This window comes from Barbus barbus (assembly GCF_936440315.1).
Source record: "Barbus barbus genome assembly, chromosome: 34".
Lineage (NCBI taxonomy): Eukaryota > Metazoa > Chordata > Actinopteri > Cypriniformes > Cyprinidae > Barbus > Barbus barbus.
In genome coordinates this window covers 11,815,671-11,838,207 of record NC_136762.1, presented here as the reverse complement: position 1 = coordinate 11,838,207, position 22,537 = coordinate 11,815,671, and the positions used below count along the sequence as shown (strand labels likewise).

The 22,537-nt window shown below is 37.9% G+C and overlaps 1 protein-coding gene across 1 annotated transcript in view; it reads right to left on the bottom strand.

The window, feature by feature from the left end:
- LOC306853974 (membrane-associated phosphatidylinositol transfer protein 3-like) overlaps nucleotides 1-22,537 on the bottom strand; it is a 100,996-nt gene that overhangs the window by 31,934 nt on the left and 46,525 nt on the right. Inside the window, exons 4-6 of the mRNA XM_079391715.1 lie at nucleotides 18,829-18,899; nucleotides 18,523-18,743; nucleotides 5,168-5,357 (exon numbers count right to left, since the gene is read on the bottom strand). Of these exons, the coding sequence (XP_079247841.1) occupies nucleotides 5,168-5,357; nucleotides 18,523-18,743; nucleotides 18,829-18,899 (482 nt within the window). The remainder of the gene's footprint in view (nucleotides 1-5,167; nucleotides 5,358-18,522; nucleotides 18,744-18,828; nucleotides 18,900-22,537) is intronic.

Sequence of the window (22,537 nt, the reverse complement as noted above, 5' to 3'; positions counted from 1 at the left end):
CGGCCACCACTTCAGGAAATCATTGTGCCTTCTAAATTGACAGGAGTGTGTTATTGGATTAATCGTGTGAGATTATGGAGTAAGATGAGTGGAAAGACTCCTTCCTTTTCGTCTGTTTTGAATGACTCATCACTCATGATTATTTTACTCATCACTTTCCCTGCCAGAGTCCCACACACCCTTCCCACTGCTGCTCTGCACAGTTTGCCTTCCTAAAACTAATCTGGGACCGCCCTCATCTGCCTGTGTGGCCGAATCTCATTTGTTGTGAAAAAAACAAAAATGGTTTCAGGACTGAGACTAAACTACTGTGCAACAGTCCTGCCTACTTTTTCCATGCCATTGGTTAAAAAAAAAAAAATTATTTTATTTAAGTTAAGTGAAAAGTATTATAAGTTAAAGTTAAAGATTTATAAGCCATGAACCAAACCAACCATCTATGTGGTTAATCAACCAAAAGTACTTGAAAATTTGATAAAAAAGAAAAACAGTTTTACGTAACAGCTGTAATAAGGGAAATGAACTATGCAAATTACATAATCAACATAATTAAATAATGGTGTAATATAAAACGACTCTGGTAGCACTTAAAGCCTTTATGTATAATGCATTATAAAAATAGTTTTAATGCATTAATTGTGCCTGGTAATGCACCTTTTAATGCATTTTACAATCTAATAATTAATTGTAACCTCAGTTAATACATTATAGCACTTATCAATCATTTGTTACACTATGCATTTTAAATTAGGTTAGAATTATTTACGATGAGATATAATGTATTACAATGCACATTATGAATAATTATAATGCATTACACCCTTTAATAGCCCTTTATAATGCATCATACTGTACACAAAGGCTTTAAGTGAAGTGCAAGGCTGACCTCCATAGCAAGGCTGACTTGATTAAATTAATTTGTAGTGATTCATGGTAGTGGGTGTTCCCTGTCTGCTTTTTATGCCGCAATTTGCTCATCGCAATTTTCTGATTGGTGGAATTTCCTTTACAACATCATGGCTAGTGTACAAAGTCTCTTTAAGACAAGTCATGTCACTCTGCGGCTATCTTTGAAACGCCTCTCGGGCATGCAAGTGCAGCTCCTATCTCTTTGAATGGGGAAATGTCAAATTCTCCAAAACTATTCACTTAGCGTATGATTAAATTTCATATTTGAAAATCACCAAAGAAATCTGACAACAACCGTATCATAAATGTTGTTTCTTTTGCTCAAAATAGCGTTATTAGCTTATTTTTCAGGCTAAATCAGCCAGTGCACATGCACAGTCCTCAGCTCACGTCTCAGTCAGAACGCTGACTGTTTCTATAGCAACCGGGACCTCTAACGGCAGCTGCAGTGAAGCACTGACTTAGCGATTGGCTCTTTCATTCAAAAGGCAGGGCTTCCTGCGATTGAGCGGCCATATTGAACATTGCATTTTTCCCCATTCAAAACTATACGAGTGACACGTCTTGGGTATTCTATAGTCTTTGCTAGTGTAGTTTTTCCACCAGGAATTCCACTGTTAAGCATAATTCTCATTTTAAAAAATAAGTTGAATTAATGAAAAATGATAGCTTCAACAAAAGTACCAGGTAGGGCTGCACGATACATCGTTTCAGCATTGATATCGCGACGTGCGCATCCGTGATAGTCACATCGCAGGATGTGCGATGTTTAGTAGGCCTTTACTTACGTTATATTAATACTGATCATTTTCAGCTAGAGACTGTCTGCACTGGATGCGACAAAGCAACAGTTGGAAATCATGTGAACTTTGTGTCAGTGCGTCATATATAGCAGTGTTAATTTCGTTGACGAAGACGACGACGAAAAATATTCGTCAACAAACCTTTTTTCTGTGACTAAAACGAGACGTTGACGAGCTAAAACTAATATCTGATGATAAAAACTATGACAAAATTTATGCTACATCTTCGTTAACAAGACGAGACGGGACTAAAATGTTATTTGAGGACTACCGGACATTCAAAATACATCCTATAGGCTAAGTTAACTGTCTTGTCTTTCAAAATGTGCGTCTCTGTCATTGGATAAGTTGCGTTTGCATATCTAGTCTCAGTATGGCAGCCGCAGTGGACGGATAACCTACCAAAACAAAACGCGAACTAGCGATCTGAAACAATGGCCTCAGCAACCGAAGGGTTAGGGAGTGGGTGACCAGACCTCCCGTTTTTCCCGGGAGTCACAATTCATTGTCGATTAACTTAAAGTCAGTGAAGGTGCGATAGGCGGAAACGCGCTGATAGAAGTGCTCTCTCTCGCGCACGCTACACTTCTTCAGTTCTCATACAGCGCGCGATCAGCTCTCAGTGCTCAAATACACACACAGCAGTCCAAATGTCTCTCATGTAGAGCATCTCACGGAAATACAGTCCGTTATGGTTTAAGTGAGCTTAAACAGGTGGGTGAAAACTGAATGTATGTCAGTAGGCTATTACATGCATACCTTCTGTCTTAAATGGACAGCATTCCTAATTATCTGTCATAAATGTTAACCAACAAAATATGTTAAATAAATGTATACTTGTTAAGTAAACCTACTGTATCTGAAAAATGAGTTTAATTTATATCTCTACCAAAAAATGAAGATTTATTCCAGTTTTTCCAAATTCAATCCTTAATTAAAATTTCTCATAACTAAGCTTAATTGATTTGGTCTAAAGAGAGAAGTATTGATGACTATTTTTGTTTGAATACTACATATAAAATAGCTACCAAAATAAATGTTGGTAACTGCAGTTTGACTAAAAGTAATGACTAAAAGTTGACAAAAATGCAATGACTTTTCGTCGACTAAAACTATGAAAGACTCAAATGACTAAAATGTGACTAAGACTATTAAGGATTTTCGTCTCAAGATAAAGACTAAGACTAAATCAAAAATGCCTGCCAAAATTAACACTGATATATAGAACGTGGTATCAGTTTAATGTCGGGGATTTGTCGTGCGCGCCGCATCCGCTGTAGACAGCATCACTTATTATGGGTGCTATTATTTTGTCATGTCACACCTTTCGCGTCCGTTGTAGACACGGTGAGAGCCACGCAGATGCACGAGAACACTTCCATTCATCTCCGCATCTATTTCTGTCTGAAATGACACATACGCGCGAAACTATGTCAAAATGCATGTCTCTGCAAGTATCCTTGTAAACACGTTTGCTTATGGCTTAGGTGAAGGTAAACTATTAAAAAAAAAATGGATAGTATTGGTTCACAGCAGTTTAATGTTCCTGAGGCTTTCTGTGTAATGAATTTTAATCAATCAACAAAACACAGAGAAAAATTACTTTTGTAGCTTTACAGAATTTATACAGTGAAGACTGAGCAGTGTTATTTTACATTTGATTATTCAATTTCTGTATTTGAATACTGTTAGACTTACCTGAAGAATATAAAGCACTGTTTATTTAATTTTTCTATTATATTTATCCATGTTTAAAATTTGCTTATTTTCTATGCTGATTTATTCACCTACAAAATCACCCCAATCATTGATAATTCTTTTTCCAAATAGAACTGTTGAAGTCATCTGGTGATTTTTTTTTTCATATCGCAGAAAAAAACAAATATCACAATGTGAGTTTTTTCTAATATCGTGCAGCCCTAATACCAGGGGTAGGCAAAGTCAGTCCTGGAGTGCCGCTGTCCTGTAGAGCAGAGGTCTTCAACCCTGCTCCTGGGGACCCACTCTCCTGGAAAGTTTATTTCTAACCGGCTTCAGCACACCTGCCTGCAATTTTCAAGCAGTCTTGAGGAGACCGGTTCAGGTGAGTTTGATTAGGGTTGTATCTAAACTCTTCAGGATAGTGGGTCCCCAGGAACAGGGTTGAAGACCTCTGCTGTAGAGTTTAGCTCCAACCCTAATTTATTCTGAGGTTTACCTCAGAATCGATTTTTGTTTAATTATTTTATTTTTCCTAAGAGGTGGTGGGGAGAAGTTAGCGCTTTGTAATTCTAGAGGGCGAAATGTATAGGTGTGTTCGACTTGGAGTAGCATACAGCCATTCATACAGCCATCGTTCTGCGTGCGCAGTGCCGCTACATTAGATGATGTCATATACGTTTAAAGCCGGCACGAGAAATCAAAACAATGACGGAGGCAGAGGATCAAACCTCTTCCAGAATTCTTTCTGCACCTTCACGTTTTGAATCCCAACTGCCGGGAAAACATGACTAAACAGGACTAAAACAGTATGCAAAGTAACATAGCACTTTATTTTATTTCAGAAAGTGTTTTTTCTGCTCATTTTGTTGAACATTTGACTATTATATTCATGTGCAAGTTCAGGGTTTTGGTACACTGTGTATGTGTTTGCGCCTGAAATAAAGTTCAGAAAGATGTGATGCATTGTTTTTGTTAATATGACATCATATACAGTCTCTTTTAAGGGTATAGTCAACTAGTTTCCATTGTCTAGTCTTTAATAAGCAAACAAAAATCACAATAAATTGTAACATCGAATTGCAATAGTGACTGCTAAGATGTGTTTTTTTATTTATTGTGACTGTATATTAAGTGTATCATTCAACTTTTTCCCATGGTCTAGAGTTAAAAACAAAAATCGCAACAAATAGCAATATCGAATCGCAATACTTGTAGAATCGAAATTCTTTAAAAAATTGCAATACGTATCGTATCCCCACCCAAGTATCGTGATAGTATTGAATGGGGAGGTAGGTGTATCGTCCCATCCCTACTAATCAAACACACCTGAACAAGCTCATCAAGGTCTTCAGAATTACTAGGGCTACAGGCAGGTGAGTTTTGTTTCAGGGTTGGAGCTAAACTCTGCAGGACATCGGCACTCCAGGACCAACGTTGCCTACCCCTGGTATATATATCAACCTCGGAGCTCACAACAGGCCTGTCTTTAAATGCCCACTTAATGATCAATTATCAGTTTTTCTAAAAATCAATCAGTTTCTCTATAGAGAAAAAGAATGGATTTTTTTACTTCTGAAACCTGACTGTTGAGGAATCTCCACAACTGTAAATATTGCATAAAGGTGAAAAAGTGTTTCATGCTGCGTTAATCAAAACTAAGCTGCTTGAATTCTGTGTAAGCAAAGCTTTATTTATAAACCAAAATTTTGCTAATGTGACCACACCTTAAGATTATTGGGTGCTTCTGAACTCACCTGCCCTGTGAACCCCTGTCCCTCTGGAGACTGCAGAAAGCTGTGGTACACCTGGTTGGCCCGAGCAATCACGGTCGCGACGGCATCTTGGTAGTGTGGAGCAGCTATGGCAAGCAGTGGTAAAGCGGCCAGAGGTAGATGGTCTACGCTGCTGGACACGCAACTCTCGTCATAGCTGTAAGGGTTCAGACTGTGGAAGTGAAGAGCATGTTAGTATCCAAACAGGTGACCCTTTGACAAAGCAACAGAAGACACATGACATTTTTGTTTTGCTACCTTCTGAACTTTAAGAGATTAAATGCACCATACACTACATCAGTGAGTTTTTTAAACACCGGACGTTTGGCAGGTGCCCCAGTACTAACAGGGCTCCAGACAAAAAAAAATCTAAATTATTTTTTTAAGCGCCACAGAATAAACGTGTTTTATTTAATCAAATTTTTTTTTAACATTTCAATACTGTTATTTATGTCTCAATACTGTGTTTATGTCTCATCTTTTCTTGACTTTATCATCATTTTAGTCCATCTTGTAGATGACCTGGGAACTAAGGTTCACTTAAAGTGGGAACTAAACGTCTTTTCCAACTTGAAATATACAGTCACAAAGAATTGTTCATTACACAGAATCTGTACCAATATCATGGATCATAAGCATCACTTGGCCACTGAGTGTAGTTTGGACTTCTCCTCAATGCATCTTATAAATGTTGTTATATGACTTTCACACATTCAGTCTGTTTTTCTTCATTACTAAAATGCAATTTTACAGGAGGAGTTGAATCATGTAGACAACAGGTTAAGTAAAAATATCAATATGCAATAGCACATAAATACAGCAAAATGCTTCTCTTTATAGTTATTTTTCTAGCTGACTGATGAGCTTATGGACACCAAATGGTTATTCTGAGGTAAATGTGACGTTACAATGTTTAAAAGCTTTACACATTTTCTGCAGTTTGACACAGAATGAGCGATTACATGAGACATTTCAGTAAGTTGTACTGTAGGCTCACTTATAAAATAGCCTACCATATGATGTTAAGTCATGTTCATTATGTACTACAGTAGCAAAGAGAAAGATATAATGGGTTCATTTGCCGCTGGAACTGAGGCGCTAAAGCGTCGTGCCAGCCGCATTAAAGATCGCCAAAACCGTTACTGTTTGAATTTCGTTATGAATTTGGCATAACTTTAAAGCTGATACCTTATTTAGGCCTATTAAAAGTAACAAATAATTTTAGTAAAGATTATAAATGAGAATTGTTAACGATATTGCCACACAGCTAACTGACAGCTTTACCTGTTGCAGTTTGTTCAAGTTGTGAATGAAATAGACACTGTTTTTCTGCACTTTTACTACAATGTCTCTGTCATTTTGATCTCTCTCATGCTGCACAACTGAGCTGCATTTAGCAGGTGTGTGTCTTTTGCGGGCACAGTGGACTAGGGCCAGCCCACACCAAACCTAAACAGGCCCAAGTGCGAGCTTGCCCAGGCGAGGCCCACAGCTTTGGGCTCACCGCAGGCTCTCTGTGAGCTGCCCTCACAATGGGACTTCCCACATTAATCAAATGATGGCCTAGTGCGGGCCAGCCCATTCGGGCCCAGAGCAACTTTTGTACCTTTGGGCCCATGCAGGTTTGGTGTAGGCAGCCCTGTAATGCAACTAGGAGAATACTAACATTGACTGGCCATTCTTCAGCCACTCAATTGAACTGGAATGGCTCAAACCAAAAGAGACCTTTCCAGAACCTGTTGTTTCATATAGGCCAGGGATCCTCAAATCTGACTCACAAGATTCACTTTCCTGCAGAGTTTAGTTCTAACCTTAATCATCACAGTTTGGTGAGTTTGATCAAGTTGTAGCTAAACTCTGCAGGAAAGTGGGTCTCACGAGTCATATTTGAGGGGTTACAGACATGAGCCTATTAACAAGAATTTTGTGGGCAGTTTTCTTACTTACCACTAGGGGTGCTAGGGTGTTTTAGGTTTCCTTGAGAATCAGAATCAGAAGAAGAATCAGAATGAGCTTTATTGGCCAAGTATGTTTACACATACAAGGAATTTGTTGTAGTGACAGAAGCTCCACAGTGCAACAGAAAGACAGCAACAGGACAGGACACAGATAATAACACTGTTAAGTAAACACTGTTAAGTAAAGCCATGTAATAACAGGCAGCAGTTGCCAGCATGGCTCACCTGCTAAGCATATTGTGCTGTGTCCTGGTTGGGAAATGTGTCATTTCAAGCCCAGTCTAAAGTAAGGAGTTGATGTTTTTTTGCAGAGATGTTACTTGAATGTATGGTCTTTACATTGCTTTGTTTGCTTTCATTTTTTGTTTTGTTTGTTTGTTTCTTTTGTTTGGTTGTACTTTTGTGTATTTACATTTTTGGCTGTATGTAGCTGTATTAACCTGAACTGAATGTTTTCTATTTTGTATTTAGATGGTTCAGTTGTGTTTGATCAGGGTTGGAACTGAACTCTACAGGAAGGTAGATCTTCAGGACCAGGGTTGGGCACCCCTGTTGTAGATTAATAGCTTCCTGGGGGCTAAGTGAGGGCTGCCCGTGCAGAGCCAGCGCTAAGGGGCCAACGTTTTGCCAGTGAGCAAATTCTCAGGGGCCCTGCGCTGGCAGCCCGCTGGGGGCCCTTAGGCTAGCCCTAAGCCCTAAGCCCTGTTTGCAGGGGATTGTTTAAAACTCTTTTTTTCCACTAAAACTCTGATGCGCATCGTCTCAGTTTAATACATGAACATAACAAAAGATGTTATCACAAAACGATCAGGAAAAAAGGCATTACATGCAAATTTTTAAGTCATAACATGTAAATATATATAGTTGCCAGTGGCGACCTCAGCAAAAACTTAACTCGCAAACTAATATTTTTGGTCGCAAATGCGACTGTTTTAGTCACAATATGGAGCCCTGATTTACTTAAGTTGATTCCACTCATTCATGTCAAAATGATTGATTGTTCTTTTTAAGGAAAATCCAGCAGTGTTTTGGAACAGCATGTAATAGCTACTTTCTAGGTGTTAGAATCGGCTAGAAATTAGAATAGCTAGACAAACTCATACCACCTAATGACCAACTCAGATCAGCAGATGCCCAGTTTTGACTGGCTAATAACCAGTTTGAACCAGCTAACAACCATCTTTGACCAGCTAGAATTGCTGGACAAGCTCATACTACTAACGACCAGCTTGAAGTAGCTAATGGCCACCATACACCAACTAATTACCATTTTAGACCAGCTAGAAACTGATTACCATTTTCCAATTCACAGCAAAAAGGTTTGCAGCAGCGATGATTTAAATGCGTGACTCAGGTCAGAGATGATGCAACGTGAGAAGAAGAATTGCAGAGAAGCCTGAAGTGCTTTATCATGCTGCACTGCATGAGTCCACAGAATAAAATAAAGAGAAAAGTGAAAGATTGCCCTGCCCCAACATTGTCACCTTGAAAAGCTGTGCTAACCTCAGAGCCATCGATCAAGCACAACGATTAGCGACCCAAAGGCTCTGACAGAGAGACAGCAGTGCTCGGGGTGGAAGTACTGATTATGGAGGCAGTACAGGCTTCTCACAGCCCAGGCCAAGACTGGGGCAAGAGCTTTACCTGTTTGAGAAGAACACACCACCCAATGGTCTAATTGTGCAAAAATCTAAATTTGATTATAGGCTCTCTTTCATTCTTGAGTTGGAATTTGATGGACTCATCCCACAGGAATTTAAACTGACATGACAGGAAAAAGAATTCAAACACAACACAGGTAAGGCATTCTGGGAAATGAAGAGTTTGTTCATCCATTCATCTATTCATCAATCCATCCATCTGCAAGGCCTATGGACATTCAAACCTCGAGGTTTTAAATATTTTTTCAGAACTTTTAAACAAGGCTTTAGTTAGAATTAGAAGTTAGGATGTCAAATCATTTTAATTCAACTTCTTCACGTTCAAATTTGAACTGCAATTACGCATCCCGCTTGCTGCCTCAATACAAAACCAATGTAAATTCAAGTTTCGATTTGGAATTTAACAGGCATTCTCAATTCAAATCTGAATGGCGCCAAACTCTGGCAACAAAATGGCAGAGATGTGCAGCGCGAAGATATGAAGACACTTCCCAGGTGTGTAGCTGTGATAGGCTGCTGCTTGGCGAAGTGTGGCACAAGCTACAGGTGATAAATGACTGTTGAAGGGGAAGCCTCCAAGTGGAAATGAACAAGTCCCAAATGGATCTGTCTGCTGGAGACCTATCATCCTTTTGACTAGGGCAACTATGTAGCTCTAAGAGGGTTGTGAAGGAAGTCATAGAGAAGTCACTTCTCTGATTATAATGACAACCCATAAGCTCATTGTAATCAGTCTTCGTTGACATTGCCTGTGTAACACAAAAGCAGGTCCCATTTACATCTTACTCACGGGATGCTTTTTTCCCCCTTCTCGTTAATAATCTACTGCTGTTTTCTTCTCTAAATCATGCATAAATTTCCTCCAAACTGTATTCTAGCTACTGATCTTTACCCTGACTCCTCACAAGGCTAGGCTAATGCGCTATGACCCAGTGTGAACACTAGTTCCTGTCATGTTTACATGTACTCTCCTGGCTGGAGAAGGACATAGCCATTACAGTAACAAGCCTGCAGACCAGGGGCCAGCCCTATTAGACAGGCTCCACAGCAGGAGAGGGTTCAAAGAGCACCTCCAAACTCTCAGTATGGCCACTCAGCGGATTCATTATTTATTTACAAAGTCTGTAATTAATGTTTGGCCCATGATTGCAGCTGGCATTGTTTTTGGGGTGCTGTTTTACCTCACTAATATGAATATGGCAGGCTGGGTAATGAAGTGTAACAACCTGTCATTTTTATTTTTTAAGAGTAATGACTGTCTTTTCTGAGATTTTTTAGTTTAAGTGTAGCCTCGCTGGCTGTTAGAAATGGCTGTCCTTCATGAAATCAAATGGCTATAGTAAGAAAAATAACAATGATAAACTATAATTATAAATTAAGTTGCAAAATGAAACGTACTGTATAAAACGTTTGCCAGAAAGAACCCATTAGGTCTAGGCAAGGCTAACATCAAAAGCAGTATTTAAAAAAAATATTTTCCGTGTTGTGTGGTTGCTATGCAATTTTCTGATCAGTGTTAACATGCCAACATTGTTGCTAGGCTGTTCTAGGTGGATGCTAGCATTGATTTAGTGTTCAGTGTGGTCGCTAGGAGGTTACTTCAGTTAGAAGTGGCCATTAAGTCTAGGTAAGTCTGCGCCTTTTTTTGCTAGGTGAAAATTTAAAGCCGGATTGCTTGGAAAAGTAATAGCACACCTCTCCTCAACAAGCAGCATGATTTGAGGTGTTATTCATGTCCGTAGTAGAAACGGCATGTTAAGAACCGTTGTCTGTCAGAAAATGTCTTTATCTTTGAACTGCCTACACTCTTTACCTGAGGGGAGTAAAAAAAAGAAATCTCACTAGAAAAAAAGCTAGTGAGGAAGCTGCAATGAAATTCAGAGAGAAGAAGAACGAGAATGAGCACTGAACTTTCCTGTTTGCCATAAAATTTTGATCAGATGTTCATCTAGATTCCCTCCCTTAAGCTGTGAATACTAAGCTCTTGGAAAATGTTAGCTATGGCAATTGTGAATTTAAACAAGCAAAGGCCTGTATAATGCAAAAAGTGACAGCATGTAGCAGTACAAAGGTACATTGATGATATCAGATAATAAAATTAGGATAGTCTGAAATTTGTTATGGTACTGAATGACCATGTTGATACAAAACACGGTGTTTAAAATAATACCACGGTGTTACCATTTTACATGTCTAAAATAATATGTAATAAATATGGGACGATATTAGACTCAAAATGATTAATAGATGCACGCACAATTCTCCATGTACTGCATACATTTTATGCATGTATCTTACCAACCACAAACAAATGTATTTCAATTTGAGTCTGTGGAATTCGGGATTAAATGTTTATGCAGTGATTTTAACAAATACACATGTTTGTGTATAAAAATGTTGTGATCTGCATTAATATATCATAAATTGCTCATGCAAAAAGGAATCCGTGCATGTGTGGATCAGGTGACACACGTGGATTTATTGACATCGTGTTTGCATTAATCTTGTTCGGTTCATTTGGATTTTGAGACTTCATTTTCGCAGTTTGCAGCATTTCACGACGCCCACACACACAACTACCAATGAACAAAGCCCGAGTGCAATTCATTAACGTGTACACGATTTGAAAAATTCGCAAATGTGCATCACTACACTGAAACAAATGCTTTTCAACCAGTGTCTGCAGAGTTAAGAATTACATCATTTTGTACAAATAGAGACTTATTTTAATTTTTTATTTTTAATACAAATGTTATAGTTTGTATTAAACTATTATAATTTGTGCATGCAGCAATTAAAATGTGCATTTGTGGATCAGGCGACGCACGTGCATTCATTCACATCCCTTCTGAGTCGATTCTATTTGATTCATTTAATTTTGAGACTTTCATTCCGCCCGTTTAGCCTTGCCCAATCCACACACATGCAGCTCGCGACCCACACGCAGCTGAGCCTAAGAACATCAGCGAGCACTAGATGGCACTAGCCCCAGTCACCTGTGCTCATTCCATTGTGTACACTTTTATGAATGTTACATTGTGTTTTCTTTTGTTTCTTTTTGGTTTGGCTATTCTACTCTGCCCGTTGAAATATAATAAAAATGTTTTATTGAACTTGTTCTAATTTAACTAGTCTTAGGACACAGCATAGCTCATATTAATTTAGCCAAACAAGAACGTCCTGATGGTACCTTTGTGTTTTTTTTTTCTGTAATTCAGCGGCACGTTGTCAGTTATTCCTTCCTTGTATTATTATTATTATCATTAAAGGGCTATTATAGTTGCTCATTTAAGCCATTAGAAATTGCACGTTTATATTCAATTAATTAAACTATTACATTAAGTTAAACTGTACTATATTAAAACAATGAGCCTTTTATAGGCTATTAGCATAAAGCCTGCTGGCTAATGGAATGGCAATGAATGTTTAGGGAAAAATAGTTAGAACACATTTTATTTAGGCCTACTTATTACTAAACTGTTTTCTGAGTCTGTATCGGCTACAAAGATGAAGTTGACAATGCTAATTCGCCATTTGTTTATAAGTAGCCTATAAATATCGTCTAATTACTATTTACACTTATTGCAAATATCTGCTACTTTTACAGCATGTATAGAATGGCTATTTTCACTTAGTGTAAACAGCAAATCTCTAAAAATGCTACTGTTGTTACTTACTGGGGCTAGTGCCATCTAGTGCTCGCTGATGTTCTTAGGCTCAGCTGCGTGTGGATCGCGAGCTGCATGTGTGTGGATTGGGCAAGGCTAAACGGGCGGAATGAAAGTCTCAAAATTAAATGAATCAAATAGAATCGACTCAGAAGAGATGTGAATGAATGCACGTGCGTCGCCTGATCCACAAATGCACATTTTAATCGCTGCATGCACAAATTATGATAGTTTAACACAAACTATAAGATTTGTATTAAAAAATAAGTCTCTATTTGTACAAAATGATGTAATTCTTAACTCTGCAGACACTGGTTGAAAAGCATTTGTTTCAGTGTAGTGATGCACATTTGCGAATTTTTCAAATCGTGTACACTTTAATGAATTGCACTTGGGCTTTGTTCATTGGTAGTTGTGTGTGTGGGCGTCGTGAAATGCTGCAAACTGCGAAAATGAAGTCTCAAAATCCAAATGAACCGAACAAGATTAATGCAAACAAGATGTCAATAAATGCATGCGTGTCACCTGATCTACACATGCACGGATTCCTTTTTGCATGAGCAATTTATGATATATTAATGCAGATCACAACATTTTTATGCTCAAACATGTCTGTATTTGTTAAAATCGCTGCACAATCATTTAATCCTGAATTCCACAGACTCAAATTGAAAGAAATTTGTTCGTGGTTAGTAAGATACATGCATTAAAAGTATGCAGTACATGGATAATTGTGCGTGCATCTATTAATCATTTTGAGTCTAATATCATCCCATAAAATAAAGGTTTTTCTTTTGTACTTTCTATTCAGTAATCAATATCCCTACAAAGAGTATCAACATTTCCACAAAAATATTCAACTGTTTCAACACTGATAATAATAAATGTTTCTTAAGCACTAAATCAGGATATTAGAATGATTTCTGAAGGATCATGTGATACGGAAGACAGAAGTAATGGCTGCTGAAAACTCATCTTTGCCATCACAGGAATAAATGACTTGAAATATATTTAAATAGAAAAAACTTATTACAAGCTGTAATAATATTTCAAAATATTTGTTTTGAAAAAGTAGTGAACCACAATTGTTTAAGTCTACCATATAACACCACAGTCAGGAGACATACTGGTACTTAACGCTCTCTTATGAATATCAAGTGCAAATAAATCACACAAGAATTTATCCATCAATCTAATGTCATATTAATCCTAACATACTAATCCTACCACCCTCATTAATAATCTTAGTATGACTCACACTAGCAGAAGTGACCCCTGTTCAAAGACGAAACCTTCCAAGCATACTCAGAACAAATGAAAGACCCCTGTACTCCCTGCTAGCCTGCTCCACAGGCAATGACTGTTGGGTCTCAAAATAGCCTAGCTCCAGCTGAGGAGGGCAAGAGGAAGGAGTTTTGATCAATAACACACCTTTAGACTGCCAAAAAACCTCTTGCAAAAACAAGCTGAAATCTAACCAGACATTCACAAGCACTGCTGCACGTATTATGCAAGTCATCAGTTTGAAGATCTAATTTGCAGGAGCGTCTCGTTATAAATCTCATTTCTGTTTCTAAAGCAGTAGCTCTCATTAATGAGATCTCTCTTCCGACCGTTAGGGCCAATAGGGCTCAGATAAAAGATATTTATCTGAAAGCTACGTCTTTCTATCACTCAATCAACATAAGATTGGTAAATAGTAAATATTTCCTCATCCGTTCCATGATGTCAGGGAGCTAACATCTGCCACAAACAATCCAATTAATTTGTCTTTGACGGGCGTAATTTTTTTCAATGTTGATATATTTTCTCCTACACCAGTTTATACTATAAACAAAAGTCCATTACTATAAATATGCTATATTTAAGAAGTTAGAGTTCTTGCATTTAAGACACAATATACTTTGTCTGTTTTTGCTCTGCCAATGAAAATAGCTCCAAACCAAGGCAACACAGTGAATCAGTATCAGTTTTTTTTTTGGGGGGGGGCAGTCAAGTGAATGATTCAGTAACTCGCTTGTTCCTGAATAAATCAGAATCATGTAACAAATCAGTTAAGTGAATGATTCAATGACTCATTCATTTCTGAATGAATCGGTAGGCTATTTTTGAACATATCAGTTGAGTATATCATTCAATGACTCACTGGTTCCTGAATGAATCTGTGTGTTTTTTTTTTAATTGATTAAGGGGTTCACACTTTATTTTGAGGTCCAATTCTCACTATTAACAAACCATTAACTACAACTTTTGCCTCAATAAAAGTCCTAATTTCCTGCTTATTAATAGTTAATAAGGTAGTTGTTAAGTTTAGGCATCAGGTAGGCTTAGGGATGTAGAATATGGTCATGCAGAATATGTGCTTTGTAAGTACTAATAAACAACCAATATGTTAATAGTGAGAACTGGTCCCTTTACTATAGTGTTATTGTTGAGGGAATGGTTTAATTACTTGTTCTTGAACAAATCAGTGTTTTTGAACAAGTCAGTTAAGGGAATGATTCAATGACTCTTTGAACAAATCGGCTAATTGAGTGATTCAGTGACTCACTGACAGTCACTTGTCGCCACCCATTGACATAAGTATGCAACAGCTGTCAAATCTCCATTTTAATGCATAGACTGACAGTTTGTGAGGAGGACCAAAAGTAACTGTTGCTTAACTATATATGCTCTATATTCTTTATCATATACTATACTGAAGTAAGAAACAACTAAGGAGGAAATAAAGCAAACTAAAGAAGCTTAAATGGTCAAAGATTCAGGCCGAAGACTAACGATGAGTTACAGGTTGTCTAGTCCCAAAGCACAAGATGAGGAAACTTACACCATCAATTCTCACAGGTGGTACTGTCCTCGAGAGACAAATCAGTGCACCTTCTTCCTATCTAAGCTGTGACGGAGCCCCAAATTGTTTTACTCCAGGAATCACGTATTGAATTGACCTGCACACGTGTTTCAGTGACAGAAAATCAATGTGGAAGCTTTTTTGCCAGAGTTGCTAACTGGAAATGCTTTGTGGAGGCGGTAAACACAAAGCTCCATAACATTCCGCCCCTCCTTTTCTTTCGTATGCTTCCTCTCCACAAACACTAATGCATTGCATGAGTGTCTTGTGTGTGTGAGTCGCTGCTTCATACACACACTGTAAAGCCACATCTGTAAGCACATCTCATTAGGAGAGGAAACTCATTATCAGCAGTGATGGCTTGACAGGACGGCCACAGGTCTCAAAGACAATTCCCAAAGCTCTTAAACTGAGGAAATGAGAACATACATGCATTGCAGCTGTACTGACAGAAGATGTGTGCGCTATAAAAGGGGCTCTAAACACAGCAGTGAGCTGTTTACATCTGAAATGTCTGTCAAGGGGGAGAGAGCAGTGAGCATTAACTGGGTGATTCTCACAAAAACATTTCCAGGTCACATTTCACATCAACACCATGAAGAACAAAATAAGACACATGAATAAAGAAAATAAAGCCAGTTAAATACTTTTCATTTAAATAAAATGATATATAATTAAGGCTGCAACAACTGAAATTAAAACTACTAAAAACTACCATCAAAAGTTTGTATAATTCTGCAATACATTTGGTGTTTATTTTTCCTCAAACGGGGGGGCTGGGGGGACTATAAATAGTTTCAGAAAAAATACTGCAGGAATCTCATTTTTCATGGTATCGTCTTCAAATTTGAAATATAAACTCATTAGACACATGGCCTTCAATCCACTAATTTTCTGGATTGCTCCAGGACTTATTTCATGTATTTGTATATGAAATAAAAAATATATTTTTCAAGGCACGTCAGTGTCTATAACTTTTGATCTTTTTGAGCATTATCAACTCTGGATGATGGATAGTAAAGCCAAGAGTGTCTTCTTTCCAAAGATACCTAATTTGTTTGTGTAGCACACTTTGTCAGGAAGTCACAAAGTATGCTGCAGGAAGGATGATAAATTAAAAATGAATATAATTACTTAAAATATGAATTTTTTTCACAATCTGAAACATTTGTTGTTTTGATTTTGGAGCGAAATGTGATTTGAACATGTTTTGGACAGGTTCCGTAGATTCACCCCATTGTTTAGTCCTGTCCAACAAGCTGCCAGAGGTCAGCAGGAGATCAAATCAGCCACACGTCTCTTCCTGGAGAACCAGAGCCTACCGATGTTGTTTTGGCTGATCCTGGTCTAAGTAACGAGTAAACTGACCGCCTATGCCTTCATTAATCCTGTGGGAAGCAAAAGGAAGTCTTGTTGATAAAAGAAAACCCCATTGTGTGATTGTAAGGGTGCGTGTTTGTGTGTATTCTGTATCCAGGGAGCACAATTATGACCTGCAACAATTACTCAGTCTCTCCCAGTAGGCTATTGTTCTTTATTATATCACTTTTATCATATCCCCCTTTCTCAGTACTGGAGAAACGCAGACAGATAGACATAAAACTACTCATGGTTTCAGCATCTATCCCTCATGGTTTTCAGCATCTATCTGACCCTTGTCCTTTAATACTCACTGCAGCTATAGCCACTGAACCATAATACCACAGCAAAAGAGCAAATGCAGTTTGTATGTCACTCATGAACAGGGTTTATCGTGTTAATCTCTGTGGTACCCCAATGACTGGCATTTTTTATTTCACCATGTGATCAAAGACCCTCTCTGACTCTATGGAGCTCCTCCATCTTCATTGCTTCAACCAGGTGATGACAAAGACAAAAAGGACACAAAAGCCCTAAAGCTATAGAAATCCCTCAGAAGAGCCCCGAGCCACTGAGCTCTTGAAGCAATGGATCTGCTTTCACAGCTTAAAAGGAGTCTCTTCATTATAAAGGCTGATTCTCACAGAAAGCATTAGCGTTACATGCTTACTTGGGGGCTGTCTTCTTACCACTTATTGGTTTCATCCCTTATAAACGAAAAGCAGCATATAGGGATGACAAAAGTCACGGTAAGCTTAGGCTTTGAATCTTATCTGCACTCTTTTCTACGTGCATGAGATGAAGAGATGCTGCACGAAAGGCAATGGAATTAATAGACTGCTCATGAATTCTCTTTAATCTTGTAGAACATCTCTAGTAGAAGGCTAATGGGGGATTATTTGGGGACAGAAATGTGTAAAGAATTCTTAAAGGTTGTTACATTAAACTTTTTTGCTTTTTGTTCTGTAAATAATTCTAAATGGTTACAACATTAATACAGACATTTTGTTGTATAAATAAGGGCTGCAACATCCAAAAATGTATCAAAAATACTGCATTCCCTTCTGGACTTTTCCATGTGAAAATGTACAATTATAAAGAGGAGTGTCTGTAAAGAGCTTTTTTTTTTAAGAAATTTATACTTTTATTCAGCAAGGATGCAATAAATTGATCCAAGAATGAAAGTTAAAACATGTACAATGTTAAAAAGATTTCCATTTCAAATAAATGCTGTTCTTTTGAACTTTCTATTCATTAAAAGAATCCTGAAAAACACAGTGTCCACAAAAGCTAAGCAGCACAACTTTTTTCAACATTGATAATAAAGAAATGTTTATTTAACAGCAAATCTGACTGGAGTTATGGCCACAGAAAATTCAGCTTTGCCATCATAGGAATAAAATAAATGTTCAAATATATTCAAATAATAAATATTATTATTAAATAATTTTTCACACACTGCATACTGTATTTTTGATCATAAAAATGCAGTCCTGGTGCAGCATAAGAGACTTCTTTTAAAAACATTATTTTATCTTCTGACCCAAAACTTTTGAACAGCGGTTCACCAGGGGCCAATGGGCTCTTATTTGAGAACATAAATTTGTAAAATTTATCATTCAAATGTTCTTTAGTTGAAGTCGAGTTGCTCAGCTAGTTCATAAAACCAACTCTCAAGAACAACTGTGACTAAATCTGTCAGCATTTCCCCAAAAAAACGAGTTTCGTGCATTTAGTCAGTTTCACTTGGTGGTAGCATATATGCTATTAACTTCAAAGAATACCATGGCCCATTTCCAAATAACATGGTCATTAAAAGTGGCTTTCAGTAATAGCTACTTACTTTGACACAAGGCAGAAGGCCTCTGCACATACGGCCGGGCATGGCACCAACTTGATGACGACATGCTGAGCTGCAGCTTGGAAATGAGCTTGAGATACTTTTTTCAGCACTGAGGACAGGGTGTTTACATCTGCGTTCTTTGCGCCTGGCTCTCCGCCCGCTAGGTCCAGTATGTTTCCCCCGTGAACCACCAACACCAGCACATGCGTTTGACATTTGTTCTGGTGAACAAGGGACATCAAAAGGTCACGGCACAATATCATAGAAAAGCAGTAGCACACTGAATTTTCAAAAAGATCATCTTACCTCAGCTTCCTCTAGACCGTCAATGCTAGTCTGAGGGACACATTTCTGCCTCCTTACACGGTACAGACTCTCTGACCCCATTAAGGAAAGAGCATGAGATGGATAGATGGGGATATATTTATATAAAGAGAGAGAGAGAAAGTGATTATAGCCACTTTGCACAGATGCACAGCAAACAGAACCACAAATGATTATTGATCCTGCAAAGCCCACTCATCCCCCTTTCATTAATGATTTTACCTTCCATATATTTTCTTCATAAGACGACACAGAAAATGTAGCGTAATCATCAAAATGACTGGTACCATCATATTTCAAAACACGTCAATAGGAGACAGACAGAGCTTGGGATTTGTATCAGACAAACCCCTTCATTTTGATGTCTGCAGGTGTCATACAAAAATAACAAAACCAGGTAACAAATTACACATGAGAGGAAGTGAACAGAACCAACAAAAAAGCCTTTTAGTGTCTCTGAACCTCCAAATAAGACCGCTGGCCTTCAGCCAAAGTCATTACACCTCACCTTCACCATTCCACGCTCTATTTTTTTTCTATTTGTAGCTTCCCGCCCTGTTCTGCCATCTCATTCTTACACTCTCATGATCTAGCGCTCATGTTCTGGCTGGCCTCCAGTCATTCTGTCAGCATGGAGCTGACAGAATGAAAAATTTAAAAAAAAAATTAAAACCCCCTGAAGTGGTTGTTCAAGGTAACACGACACATCAACTACATCCCTTCTATTTGACAATGGCAAACTTATGAATAATAATAGTTTTCTTTTCCACATAACTAATTCAACATATTGTCAAATTCCAGGTGTTTTTTCAAAGTATCTACTCTGCAACAGTTATTGAAGTCCAATCCCATCATTCTATAATGACAAAACCTCATTTGAAAACAAAGCCTGTTAAAAGTTTGTACAAACAAACACCGCTTTGATTCTTAATGCATCCCTTCACAGACAAGCGTGGGAACCAGCATGTATTTGAACCAACGGGATGATATCATGACAACCCCAAGCTACTATGACATCAAACAGACTGAGCCGATGATAGACCAGACTGCTTCTCTTAATGGCATATTCATTCACTTCTAAATCATTGGGTCTCCAAGGAGCAATTGCATTCATTGAAAAGCTGTACCGACTGCAAAAAAACCTCCAACTAATGCTCATCCCAGCTGCAGGCTTTCATTCACAGCCGCACCATGAGGAAAACAGCCAGGGCTCTGAGCTGTGCTCTCTCCTGTGCTTAACACTGTATACTCACTGCCAATCAGCCGCAGCATTATCAGGCTCACTGCCACTTTCTTACTACCGCCTGTCTGACTGCCTCTCCAGATGTCTGTAAGCCACAAACCAATTCAGCTTACATGATGAGCCATATATATGGATAAATAAACTAATAAAATGTCTAGGTCGATCAATAGACTGACCGACAGATAGCTAGATAGAGACAGAACAACAAATAGGACGAAATAAAGAACAATAGATAGCTAGATAGCTAGATAGATAGATAGATAGATAGATAGATAGATAGATAGATAGATAGATAGATAGATAGTAAGGCTGTGCGATATATCGAACGCGATTAGGGCTGTCGCGATTTGTCCATTTTAGTCGATTTTTAAAAATCATCAACTTCATTTTGCTTGCATCGATTAACCGCAAAATACCGAAAGTGGCGCATTTCACGGACGAAAATCTATAAAACACATTATTAGACTATTTTCCAAGGCTGCATGATATATTAAACCCATTTAAAAATCATAATTAAGCATAATTGTGAATTCACAAATGCTATGATTTAATTAAATAATTATATGCGATGCAGTTCTAATACAGTATATGCAGTGCTTTAATTATTTACATGCGTGTAGGTTAAGTGCGCACGTCTTACAAAGAAACTGTTATCATTTACATGTGGAGCGTCTCAAACTCATCTCTGCATGTTGTTGTGAGTTTGGGTTTATTATAACGTTCATCTGGGAACGCAACGTGCGCCATTTCATCAGATTTGTTAGGCAAATCATTTATAAATCTACACAAACACAGGAGAATACATCACGATTTCAAAATAAAAGCTCAAACCCTCACTCGGAGTTTACACGTTTTAATGTCCACATATTCATTTAATTACAGTGGCTATAGCATTTGGCTATAGAAATGGCCAAATATTAAAGATTAAGTGTACGCTTGAATTAAATGGTGCTTGATCAATATTAAACAGTAATGTGTAAAAACAATCATCAGGCCGTTGGCGCCCCTGCAGGCCTTTGTTGTAATGTATAATGTACATTAGCTCTATTGTTTATAATACATTATGTATTTTAACAGTTTTGTTCAATAAAACCATATAATTTCTTGCTTTTGATACTTTATTTGAACTAATTATTATTGCATCATTGCTATTATATATGTATTTTAAGTCATTTTAAAAGCTATTTTTATTACCCAAAAAAAAAAGGTTTAAAGGTTAAAAAGCCTGTCTAATTAATTGAGTTTTACAGTTTTATCTGTACCAAATTCTGTTTTCCATTATTTTCAGGATTCCATTTTAATGCTTCCATTAAATTGTAATAATCAAAAGCATCTCCAATTTTTTTTACAGGTTTTACAAAAATTTTTATATTTATTTTTTTCCCCAGAAATACTGCACAGAGACATTTTTCACCTAAATAAATTCTGGTAAATAATATTTCTGGTAAATACTCCTTTAAAAAGAGTTTTTTGATTATAATTAATAATAATAATAATAATAATTCGTTACATTTATATAGCGCTTTTCAAGGCACTCAAAGCGCTTTACATAGTAAGGGGGTATCTCCTCATCCACCACCAGTGTGCAGCATCCACCTGGATGATGCGACGGCAGCCATAGTGCGCCAGAACGCCCACCACACACCAGCTTATTGGTGGAGAGGAGACAGTGATGAAGCCAATCAGTAGATATGGGGATGGTTAGGAGGCCATGATGGTCAGAGGCCAATGGGCAAATTTGGCCAGGATGCCGGGGTTACACCCCTACTCTTTTTCGAAGGACATCCTGGGATTTTTTATGACCACAGAGAGTCAGGACCTCGGTTTAACGTCTCATCCGAAGGACGGTGCTTTTTACAGTATAGTGTCCCCGTCACTACACTGGGGCATTAGGACCCACCCAGACCGCAGGGTGAGCACCCCCTGCTGGCCTCACTAACACCTCTTCCAGCAGCAACCTAGTTTTCCCAGGAGGTCTCCCATCCAGGTACTGACCAGGCTCAGCCCTACTTAGCTTCAGTAGGCAACCAGTCTTGGGCTACAGGGTGATATGGCTGCTGATATATAATTGTATTGTTAGACTAACACGTGGATATGTTGTCTTTCTTACACTATAATACTGAACTTTGATTTCAGTGATTTGGACTATGAGATGGACACTTGCTTCTTGCACTCTATGTTGCACTTTACTTTTGCTTTAAAAAAAGGATTTCATAGAAATGTGGATTTTATTTGGTTTAATAAAATATTCTTAAATAAAATTGTTGATTTTTAAATTAATCGTTTAGATTAATCAAAATAAAAATAGTCGTTAGTGGCAGCCCTAATTGCGATGATCATGGGCATCTCGTCAGTAAAGCTGGTTCCGTGATTAGCAGTAAATCTCCATCACCTGCTTTCAGATGGAGCGGCATTTACTACACAGAGCCATAGATCACTGACAAGCTA